The sequence below is a fragment of the Haliotis rubra genome, unplaced genomic scaffold (genome assembly GCF_003918875.1).
Source record: "Haliotis rubra isolate DU_JTF1 unplaced genomic scaffold, ASM391887v1 Scf187, whole genome shotgun sequence".
NCBI classification, from domain to species: Eukaryota; Metazoa; Mollusca; class Gastropoda; order Lepetellida; family Haliotidae; genus Haliotis; species Haliotis rubra.
The window spans coordinates 587,972-600,243 of NW_025765858.1; the positions used below are offsets into that span (position 1 = coordinate 587,972).

At 39.6% G+C, this 12,272-nt stretch overlaps 2 protein-coding genes across 3 annotated transcripts in view; both read left to right on the top strand.

The window, feature by feature from the left end:
• LOC124274037 (probable indole-3-acetic acid-amido synthetase GH3.9) overlaps nucleotides 1-12,272 on the top strand; it is a 43,528-nt gene that overhangs the window by 24,999 nt on the left and 6,257 nt on the right. The window contains exons 6-9 of one of the 2 annotated variants that reach the window (XM_046709364.1): nucleotides 4,133-4,269; nucleotides 5,062-5,144; nucleotides 5,987-6,220; nucleotides 10,062-10,066. In XM_046709364.1, the coding sequence (XP_046565320.1) occupies nucleotides 4,133-4,269; nucleotides 5,062-5,144; nucleotides 5,987-6,208 (442 nt within the window). In that variant the 3' untranslated portion in view covers nucleotides 6,209-6,220; nucleotides 10,062-10,066. Of the gene's footprint in view, nucleotides 1-4,132; nucleotides 4,270-5,061; nucleotides 5,145-5,986; nucleotides 6,559-10,061; nucleotides 10,067-12,272 lie in introns of those variants that run through there. The other variant, XM_046709363.1, reaches the window with a different exon arrangement.
• Nucleotides 8,843-11,659, top strand: LOC124274002 (uncharacterized protein K02A2.6-like). Its single transcript, XM_046709335.1, has 3 exons — nucleotides 8,843-9,358; nucleotides 11,031-11,397; nucleotides 11,655-11,659. Exons 1-3 carry the CDS (start codon nucleotides 8,843-8,845, stop codon nucleotides 11,657-11,659), a joined length of 888 nt encoding a protein of 295 aa, XP_046565291.1.

Here is a 12,272-nt window from a genome sequence, read left to right on the forward strand (position 1 = left end):
AGAGAGTCCACTGATAGATATTGTGAGCACCTAACCATAGGGTTACCATTACCTTTTTAACTGTAAATATTTTAACGAAATAAGGAAAAGGTTTATTCCCAAAAAGTTCATTACAAAGCCTTCAACATTGGATATGATTAATCTATTTCAGGCAAACAAATGTATCCAATTTAATAATATTGTCACCATGTGCTATGTAAATTCAAATAAATACTCCATCATTGTATTATTCATGTACATGGTATCAATGTATGTAATTAACCATGTATACGGTTGTATATATCTCTTGTAAACCTCATCATGCTACAGTCTAGCTTTGGACCACCTCCGTGGTGCAGTGGTTAGGGCGCCCGGATCGCGGGTTCGATCCCCGACCGATTCATACCAAAATACGTTAAAATATGGTACTTGTTGGTCCCTTCCTGGCGCTCGGCATTAATGGGTACAACAAGGACTGGTCGGCTCGGAGTCAGTATAATGTGTTTGAGTGGGCTATTTATGCTTCACTGCGGCATTGGTATCTCAGTGGGCTAGCACTATAAAACCAGCTTCATTCTGGGCTAGTACAAGCAGCCGCACCTACACATACACACGCATGCACGTCGTCATATGAGCGAAATATTCATAAGCACGACATATATTCATAAACCCAATTTCACCTCACCTCACAGTCTAGCTTTGAATGAATAAAGTATTAGTGAGTGAGGTAAAATTAGAAATTAATTCCAAGCATAAAAGCCGTTGTGAAACATATCATGGTAATAGCATATGTTGTATTTGGGATTACTCTTTCTTAGTAAAGTGCAGATTCTTAAGTACTCACGTAAATAGAAATATAATGGTTTTTGGCTTTCATTTTATCAATTTCAAACCATGTAACATTAATTTGTTAAACATTCAATAATCACCTTTTTACCCAAATTTTACTCCTTGACATTATTGGTAAATTCTTCCGAGAAAGATTAGTTTTACAGGACAGAAAATCTGTACAAATAATTTATTTAATGTATTATGAAATTTCATCAGAATTCAAATTTACTTGCAAGCTATAGTATGCAAATGAGGTGTACTCTCCACATGTCTGCTAATATATTTTCTGTACTACATACATATATTTTCATTAATATTACGATGTGGGTAAATTGGGAATTATGTGGGCTTTATTGCAATATATTTCACACTTTAATTCTTGACACACGATTATCATATGATCACATGTTCACAGCGTTGATTGTCACGAGCACAGACACAATGAGTCCGGACATTGAAACTTTGATCGCCAATGTGTTCAGCTTCTTTAGTCCAGAGATAGATCGGGGAAAACCTGTTGTTAGTCCCGACAGAGTGGTTTACCACACAAGTCGAGCATTGGGAGTTCCATATGACAAAGTTGATTCAGTTGTATACAAAACAAAGCAAGTAGGGGTCGTCTCAAAAGTTAAACCAGGAGAAAACAGAAGCTCCAATAAAAAAAACAAAAACAGTTACATGTATACAAAACAAAGCAAGTAGGGGTCGTCTCAAAAGTTAAACCAGGAGAAAACAGAAGCTCCAATAAAAAACAAAACAACAGTTACATGTATACAAAACAAAGCAAGTAGGGGTCGTCTCAAAAGTTAAACCAGGAAGAAAACAGAAGTCCGATTAAAAAAAATAGACCAGTTACATGTATACAAAACAAAGCAAGTAGGGGTCGTCTCAAAAGTTAAACCAGGAAGAAAACAGAAGTTCGATTAAAAAAACACAACCAGTTACATGTATACAAAACACAGCAAGTAGGGGTCGTCTCAAAAGTTAACCAGGAAGAAAACAGAAGTTCGAGTAAAAAAAATAAACCAGTTACATGTATACAAAACAAAGCAAGAAGGGGTCGTCTCAAACGTTAAACCAGGAAGAAAACAGAAGTTCGAATAAAAACATAATAAACCAGTTACATCTATACAAAACAAAGCAAGTAGGGGTCGTCTCAAAAGTTACACGAGGAAGAAAACAGAAGCTCGGGTAAAAAAAATAGACCAGTTACATCTATACAAAACAAAGCAAGTAGGGGTCGTCTCAAAAGTTAAACCAGGAAGAAAACAGAAGTTCGATTAAAAAAACACAACCAGTTACATGTATACAAAACACAGCAAGTAGGGGTCGTCTCAAAAGTTAACCAGGAAGAAAACAGAAGTTCGAGTAAAAAAAATAAACCAGTTACATGTATACAAAACAAAGCAAGTAGGGGTCGTCTCAAAAGTTAAACCAGGAAGAAAACAGAAGTCCGATTAAAAAAAATAGACCAGTTAGATGTATACAAAACAAAGCAAGTAGGGGTCGTCTCAAAAGTTAAACCAGGAAGAAAACAGAAGTTCGATTAAAAAAACACAACCAGTTACATGTATACAAAACACAGCAAGTAGGGGTCGTCTCAAAAGTTAACCAGGAAGAAAACAGAAGTTCGAGTAAAAAAAACACAACCAGTTACATGTATACAAAACAAAGCAAGTAGGGGTCGTCTCAAAAGTTAAACCAGGAAGAAAACAGAAGTTCGATTAAAAAAACACAACCAGTTACATGTATACAAAACACAGCAAGTAGGGGTCGTCTCAAAAGTTAACCAGGAAGAAAACAGAAGTTCGAGTAAAAAAAATAAACCAGTTACATGTATACAAAACAAAGCAAGTAGGGGTCGTCTCAAAAGCTAAACCAGGAAGAAAACAGAAGCTCGAGTAAAAAAAATAGACCAGTTACATGACGGACAGCTTAACCTTGAGTCAAGGTCATGTTGTCCTGAGAACGCCGGTCCGCCATTGTGAACTCAACACCATCGAGTTTATCTGGGCGAACTGCAAGGGGTTTGTGGCAAGGCATAACATGTTTCATGTTTCGTTTGGGATTGTAACTCTAGAGGTTTGGCGGAAAGCTGAGGTCACGTCATTGCCATTGAGAGAAGTCAAGTTCAACCAATCATCCTCTCTCTGGCAGACTCCGAGTCAGAATCCAGTGACTCTGACATCGATGAAACCTGATTCAGCCTCATATAGTGATGAATAATACTTGAATCATCATGTAATCTTCACATCCCCTGCTTTTGACATTTGAGAAGAATAAAGCACAAAATATAAAATGCCACATTTCATTATGCATGTAATGATTTATTTTCCCTTTTTCAATATTCGTAACAGTAAATCACTAAAAAGAGCCTGTTCAGCGCTTGCTTCACATCTTCAAACAATTGAAAAATATTATAGGACAACGAAGTCTCCCTACCTTCAAATTGTATTCCAAAAGTGCAAGAAAAATATTAAAAAATGTTTGTATTTTTTTTATAATAATATCTACCGATATACATTTTGCTTCATATGATTCCTAAATTTAATTGTGATTTCTGTTTTGTCCAGACAGACGGACGGACGGATGAACATTGCTCACGCCATTAGAGTGTTCCGGATTGTTAGATTACATGTGCCTTTACAATTCGATATGAATGAGATATACCTCCCGCCTTGTATTGGCATTTTGAATAAAGTTCTCTGTATTCAACAAAGTATGTTGCACGCTCTAGCGAGCGCGGGCTTGTTGAAATCCGGTTGCATCCAGCGTTATCTACAATTCAGGGTGACATGACTACCTCTTCATTGCGCGCATCATATCAACAGTGCTTTGTTTTTATCGTTTAATAAAAGGTTTCCTTAAAGAATGAAACCACAAACAAACACGAGTTCATTAACCTTGCTGACCTGTGATGTCCTGCATCCATCTGCCTATGAATGCGTTATCATTGCATAATTAAGATCCTCTACCAAAAGCAGGCCCTGCGGACCTGTCATAAACGACTATGTTATCGCCAAGAAATGAATATTGAACACTAATGAAAACCAAACCAACAATTAAAGCCACGGTTTGAGACGACCCCTAAATGACAATGCACGTGCAAATGAATCTTCCCGTCTCCAAAGTACAGCATGCAATTGTTGTCAATCATCTCTGATGCAAATTTATTACATGTTTACCTGTAAAACGACCTTTTCGATGATGTTGGGATGAAGATAATGAGAGGCTTAGTTGGCAATAACGATAATGTTGGAATACTGCTACATGTGGCATAAACTATACTCACTCACTCACACATGCTACTATTTGTCCACAGATCGTCTGACTTTATCGACAAGTACCCGGAGTTCTTGTTCACGAAGGCCGTTAAGGACGCCGCTAGAACGTGGACGTCAGGAACATCGTTATACAACTACATGGCATGTGAAAGCCAGCATGTAGAGGCAATAACAGGTGTGTGGACACGTCCTGACGATATATTAGGCATCAGTAGAGTAATAGCTTTGATAAGTGTAGTCCTCAGAGTGTTGGTATGTAAACACAGTATATCCCTTACCGTCCACGCCAGGATGCCCTGGCATCTTAACAAGAAGAATGCATGGCACTGGGACAATCCACAGAAAACTGCTTTTGTCGAGAATCAAGCAAGCTGTCAGTAGCAGCACATTTCTCGCAATCTACAATCCAAACGTGCCAGGAAAGGTGAATGCGGATGCTTCATCTTATGGATTGTGAGCCGTTTTGATGCAACAACACAAGCAAGATTGGAAACCAGTGGCATTCGCATCTCGCTCTCCCTCCGATACGGAAACCAGCTATGCTCAAATCGAAAAGGAAGCACTTGCTCTCACATGGGCATGTGAAAGATTCCAGGACTATCTCATTGGTATTCAGTTTGTATTGGAAACTGACCACAAACCCTTAGTACCTCTCCTAGGTCTAAAAGGTCTTGACACATTACCACCCAGAATTCGACAGTTCTGATAATGCGATTATTTTCAATGTTATATATCAAAGTATAGTTTACAAACATAACACCATGTAGAATTATTTTTAAGAGGTACTGAATAAGCGCCAGTACAGTTCAGACTTTTTTGACATAATATCGCTAAGTTCAAATATTTCATGTGAAAAAACAACATATCATTAAATCAACTGAGAGGTTGAGTTTCTTTTGCCTCTTAGTATACCTCAGACAATGAGTTTATATTTTAAGAGATAATTGTTTTCGTACATTACATACAGGTGACGTCACGTCTTCGCGATACTTCTATATATTTCTGGAACTTGAGGATAACTCTGCCTTAACAGATGAAGACAAAGAAAAGGTACGTCAATGCTAAAGAGATAAAACTTAGTGAGCGAGCGAATGAGTTACACAGCAATCTACAATTTTACAAAGACCCCTGATGATAATACTTTTTGAGATGTTAAGAGCGCTACATGATGCGTATTTCTGAAATGACCCCGGTGATCCATGGCGTTTGTATTGTCCACAAGTGCTTACAGAAAGATATATAAGCTACTACATTGTTGGTTAGAGAGAAAGTATTCAAGTGAATGAGTGAGTTTAGTTTTACACCACACTCAGCAACATTCCAGCTATATGGCGGCGGTCTGTAAATAATCGAGTCACGACAATCCAGTGATCAACAGCATGAGCATCGTTCTGCACAATTGGGAACCGATGACGTGTCAACCAAGTCAGCGAGCCTCACTACCTGATCCTGTTAGTCGCCTCTTACGACACGCATGGGCTACTGAAGATCAATATTCTAACTTGGACCTTCAAGATAATAGCAATGGCTGCCTGACTCTGAAGGCATGGCTGATACTGGTAAGGTAGTGCAGGTATCACGGAGCTTTCGCTTCACACGGTCCGCTTTATAAAGGGAAACAACTCCGAACTTACGCCTATGAGCCAAATTCGTTTGTGAGATCAACGCGCCATGCGGATTCTGGAATAAATGACCGATTCCCACGGTAGCAGATACCAATAGTTGTAAGATTTCATCACATTTTTCACTTAATTTTGTTACAGCCAGAAACTTTACTTCAACCAAACAAAATTATGTGTTGGCAACTGCCTTTTGCCTATATGGCAGTTCCGCCACTGCCAGCATATGTGCAACGCGAGAAGAAAGGTATTGACAATCTCATTTCGTTTCAGGTTGACAGTGCATTACAATCCCACTTTGAATTCTTTCGCGGCAGCCGTATAACGGGGAGGATTGGCGCTCCTGTTGTGATCCAGGTGAAGTCCGGGACGCTTGACATCATCAAGCAGGTCAACTGTGACCTCAACTCAAAGGCTGCAGTACAACAGTACAAGTACCCGAAGTTTACGATGAAACCCGAACTGATACGAATCCTGTTGGCAAACAAGTTGTGATTGTTAACTGTGGTAAGATATCCTACCTGGATATAGAAACCACGCCATGAAACCATTTAATCGTGTTGCGAAACAGTTTGTCAATGTGCAACTGGGTTAAAATGTCGACTAATTGATGAACTTATCACTGCTCAAACTGTTGTGGTCTTCGCACACATGATTATTCAGAATTTGCAACTGCTTCCGACTGTAAAATATCTTGCACCATTTTCAAGCTAAATGTGACTACAACTGATGCTGTTCTTGCGTATATAGATTTTGTATTTTGTACCTTTCTAGAAAATGCATGGACGAAAATTCAACCGTTCCTTCACAGCAACATATCCAATAAATATTTACATGATTTGTGATGCTGTTGTTCGTTTATTTATTTTTCAATTTCCATTTCACATGGTTCATGCAATGATGTGTTTCGTATACTAGGCGTCATTAATAAAGGGTCACTCGGTCATTCAATATCTTGTGTACCCTCCTCACGCGTCCAAGACATAGGTGCACCTTGTTCTCATGCTCCTTGTCAAGTTGATAAAGAAAGCTTGGCGAAACGCATTCCTGTTAGTCTCCTTTCTTACGACAAGCATGGGTTACTGAAGACCAATTCCAACCCGGATCTGTACGGGTACATTTCTGTCTCGCATTTCATATTCGCTGAACATGTTTGATTTCCAGATAACCTGACTTATATTAATGACTACATAAAAGTCATAGGTCCATGAGTTGGAAATTACAGGCCCTGCTTAAATAACGGACAGATTCATATTGGCACATTTTATTTCAGACATGTTACTGTCAAATTCATTTATTTCTTCAGTCTTCATTGAACCTGTCTAATTTTACACACTGTACCCAGCAATGGATTACTTTACGTAAACCAACAGTCATAACAACGGTTCTTTGAATCACAGATGTGCTTGTAGTGCTAGCAGTTGACAGCTACAATGATTACTCCCTGGAGAGTACCGACCACTTCCGTTTCCTGTATATAAGGCAATGCATGTAGGGAATACAAACGTGACTGCCGAGCATGGTTATGTGTTCAATCACGGATACAGTTAAATCTGCCAGTTCAGTCTGAAGATATATGCTACATTTGGCGACGAGAGAAAACTTAGATCGGACAGAAGATCATGGCTGCTGTTTCGATCTGGGATGTTGGGGATTTACCTCAATTTGACTGCTCAGATGCGAGTGGATTAGCGCCTCGTTGGAAACGATGGCTTCGTGCCTACAAACTTTTCGCGACTGGAAAAGGGGTCAAGAAACTGGAATAGATGAAAGCGTTGTTGTTGCATAAAGCTGGTATGCGTGTGCAGGACATTTTTTTACATTACCAGACGTGGCTGGAGACGATAATTGTTTCAAGAAGTGTGTTAAAGCGTTAAATCAGTATTTCACACCGCAATCGAACATTCCATATGAGAGACACATGTTTCTTTCGTAATATGAAACAGTCTCCGACTGAGACGATGGAACAGTTCGTCCGAAGGTTGCGTCAACAAAGTGAATCTTGGGATTTTGGAGATTTAGATTAGGTGGATGTGTAAATCAGGGATAAAGTTATTGAGAAGTGTCACTCAAATCAACTTCGGCGGAAGTTTCTGGAAAAAGGTACAGTGCTTAACTTGAAGAAAGTTAGAGAGATGGCGAGGATATTCGAGGATACAGAAAGGCAAGCTACAACGATGGAAGGTTTAAATATGGGAGTTAACAGACTATCAGTCAGGGGGAAATTCAAGGCAGGTCAGTCTCAGAGGGATTACCCGAAGGTCAGATGTTACTGTTGTGGGTTTGAAGATCATATGCATAAAGACTCAAATTGCCCTGCTAGGGGAAAGAAGTGCAGAAAGTGTAAGGGTGTTGGACATTTTGAGACATGCTGCAAGACTTAATCAAGAGATGACCACAGACGAAATCATCACAGAAACTACAATCACAAGAAATCAGTTAATCAGGTTGACACAGAAAAAGAAGAAAGTGAGAAAGACTTTTCATTCAGTGTTTCTAGTGATTCAGAAGATTATGAAGGGGACATAGTTGCTGGTGGAGTGCTACTGAAGATGCTCATTGACTTAGGTACAACTTGTAATATCATTGACAGAAATACACAGGAGCATTTGAAAGCTAGATGGATAAAGTGTTCATCAAAGAAGGAAACAAGGAACATGTGTCCATATGGATCTACAAAGGCTCTACAAGTGACAGGAACATTTACATGTGCAGTGAATTGGTGTGACAGACTCTTGAAACAAGTCGAGTTTACAGTGATTGAAGAAAAGGGACCATCTTTGCTGGGAAGAAAGACAGCTATACAGCTATGGGTATTGAAGTTAGGACTAAATGTGAACGCTGTCAGCTCGTCCAACACAACCGACAAGATCAAGACAGATTACCAAGATTGCTTACAAGGATTTGGTAAGCTGAACAATTTTCAACTTAACATTCCAGTAGATGCAGATGCTCAACCTGTCGCCCAACCTTTGCGACGGATTCCATATCATCTGCGTGATAGATTAAGAAAGAAGTTGGATGAATTTAAGGAGTTGGACATTATCGAAAAAGTTGTAGGACCAAGTTCTTGTATATCACCTGTGGTCGTCGTGGCGAGAGGTGAAAATGACATTAGACTGAGTTGACATGAGATTGGCAAACGAATCTGTGAGGAGAGCCAGACACCCAATTCCAACTATCGCCGAGGTTCTACAAGATTTCAACCAGAGTAAAATCTTCAGCAAGCTTGACATCAAGTGGGCCTACCATCAAGAAGAACTGTCAGAAGATGCGAGAGACATAACGACATTCATCACTCACAAGGGACTGTATCGTTACAAACGGTTAATGTTTGGCATATCCTGTGCACCTGAAATGTACCAAAAGGTTTTACAGCAACTATTACAGAACTGTGACAGAGCACACAACATACTTGATGACATCATCGTGCATGCAGCAACAGACGAAGAACACGACAAACGATTGAGACAAGTATTGGATGTAATACGAGACCGAGGGATGAAACTGAACCCGGACATGTGTCTATTCAAGATGAAGAAACTTGAGTTCATGGGGCATGTACTTTCAGATCAAGGAATAGGACCTACAGAGACAAAGATAAAAGCAGTGCAGGAAGCCAGGGCACCTGAAAGTGCAAGTGAAGTAAGAAGATTTCTAGGACTAGTAAACTCCACGGCAAGATACATTGAGAATCTCGCGACAGTTTCTGAACCATTACGGAGACTCACCAGGAAAGATCAACCATTTGTATGGGGACCTGAACAGTAGGAGGCCTTTCAATAATTAAAAGACAGACTAGGAAGTGCCGAGACTTTGGCATATTTCGACAAGCAAGCGAAAACACAGGTGATTGCAGATGCAAGTCCTGTTGGTCTAGGAGCAGTTCTAGTACAGATGCAAAGAGACGAGTATCGAATTATCTCGTACGCAAGCAGAAGTTTGGCAGATGTTGAAAGGAGATACTCACAGACCGAGAAAGAATCTTTAGGACTAGTTTGGGCTTGTGAGAGAGTTCATGCTTACATCTACGGAGCAGAATTTGAACTTTTGACAGATCACAAACCTCTGGAATTTATCTACTCTCAAAGATCAAAGCCCAGTGCAAGAATCGAACGATGGGTTCTTCGAATGCAACCGTACAAGTACACAGTTAGACACATTCCTGGGAAGAACAACATTGCAGACAGTTCGTCAAGGCTCCTGAAAGTGAAGAAGAATTCTACATGTCACTCCAAGATAGAAGAATACATTAAATTTGTGGCAAGTGAGGCAACTCCGGTAGCTCTTACAACAAGAGACATAGAGAGAGAGAGTCAGACAGCGACCAAGAGCTGGAAGACGTGAGACAATGTCTACTGAATGGACAGTTGCATAGGATTGATTGCGAACAGTTTGTTCCAATCAGAAGTGAGATAATAGCAGTAGGGAAACTGGTGTTACGAGGGACTAGAATTGTAATCCCGAAGAGTTTGTGGACGCAAGTACTCAAGTTAGCTCATGAAGGACACCCTGGAATAGTGAGCATGAAGCGGAGACTACGCACTAAAGTTTGGTGGCCTGGAATCGACAGGGAAGCAGAACAGTATTGTCGCACTTGTTATGGATGTCAGCTAGTGTCACAACCAGCACCACTGGTGTGAAGATAACTTTCTTGTCCTAAATACTAAAAAGACAAAAGAAATGATAATATACTTCCGGACTAAGAAGGAAGATTTCTCAGCATTCTACTGTGTTTTATGTATCTCTTCTGTATCCAGTGCTAGTCTTAAAGTGTTATACATTGTAGTTTATTTATTTATTTTCTTAATGTCCAGTTTTATCCTTCCCCTTTACATTCATTTAATCTGTGAAAACAACAGCATTTGGTCATGTTTCAACGTACTTTAAATCATTTTAACCACTGTTGATTGCTCACTGTGATCTGTGAGAGCTCCTCAGATCGTGTGACTGATGTTCGTGTTGTAATGTGTGTGTAATGGATATATGTATTCATTGTAATTCCAGCGTCCATAACGCAAGACAAATTCCCTTCTTGGGCAATAAAGTATTATTATTATTATTATTATTATTATTATTACCAACCCCGATGTCAAGAACAGAGATGCCAACATCACCATGGCAACATTTGGCTGCTGATTTGTTAAGACCATTACCATCAGGAGATTACATCTTTGTAGTAGTGGACTTCTACAGCAGGTACTTCGAGATATAAATCATGAAGTCAACGGTAGCTGAGAAGATTGTGACAGTACTATCAAAATTCTTCCTAACTCATGGACTGCCTTTGTCAATACAAACTGACAATTGACCTCAGTTTATCAGCGAACAGTTCAAAACATTCATGCAAGTGAATGGTATCCAGCATGGGACAACTACACCATTGTGGCCTCAAGCGAATGGAGAAGTAGAACGGCAAAATCGTTCTATACTGAAGCGGATCAAAATTGTTCAAGCAGAAGGCGGAGACTGGAAATCAGAGTTAGATCATTACTTGATAATGTACTGGAGTACACCACACTCGACAACTGGGAGAAGTCCAGCGGAGCTGATGTACAAGAGAATCATCAGGACGAAGATACCACAAATTCAAGACTACCAGAAGGAAGACAGTGAAGTACGAGACAGAGACAACGAGAAGAAAGGAAAAGAGTATGCTGATCAGAGGAGGAGAGCTTGTGAAAGTAATATTCAGAGTGGAGATAGTGTGCTTGTGAAGCAGTATCGTGAAAATAAATTGTCTACACCATTTAACCCGACACCTTTCACAGTGGTTGAAAGAAAGGGGAACAGTGTGGTAATCGAGTCTCCTCAAGGAGTTGAATATACGAGAAATATTACTGCAGTGAAAAAGTTTCATGACAGGGAAGAAAGTGTTGTGAATTCTCCAGTGAGAAAAGAGCATGAAAGTGTTGTGAATAATCCTGTTATGAATTTTCAGGATGAATGTGAGAGCGAGCTAGATAATAGTCAACTAGTATTTAGCAAACCACAAGTTTCAAATTCATCACCCAGACCATCGTCGGATATATAGTGGATGATGCATAAAGACTTGTATAGTTAGTGAACACCTGAATGGAGCATGAAGACTTACTTCTGTCAGGCCAGATTACATGCATGAACTGTAATTGTGAAAGTCACTGACATATTGAAGTTTTGTGAACAGTTATCTGGATATCTTTCCAAGTGTTTTATTGGACTGAAACAAAGTATTGATGGATTAAGGAATGAAAATTCCACTTTGGTTAAGGCTTAACATAAACATGTTCATTGGTAAAGTATAGTTAAAGTAAGTGGTTGAATGTTTCACATTATTTAGTTGACAGTTGTAATTCAATTTTATTAAGAAGAAAAGAGGTGTAGTACTAGCAGTTGACAGCTACAATGATTACTCCCTGGAGAGTACCGACCACTTCCGTTTCCTGTATGTAAGGCAATGCATGTCGGGAATAAAAACTAAGAGACTGCCGAGCATGGTTATGTATTCAATCACGGATACAGTTAAATCTGCCAGTTCAGTCTGAAGATATATGCTACAGTGCTGTTTGCCCCTCATCTT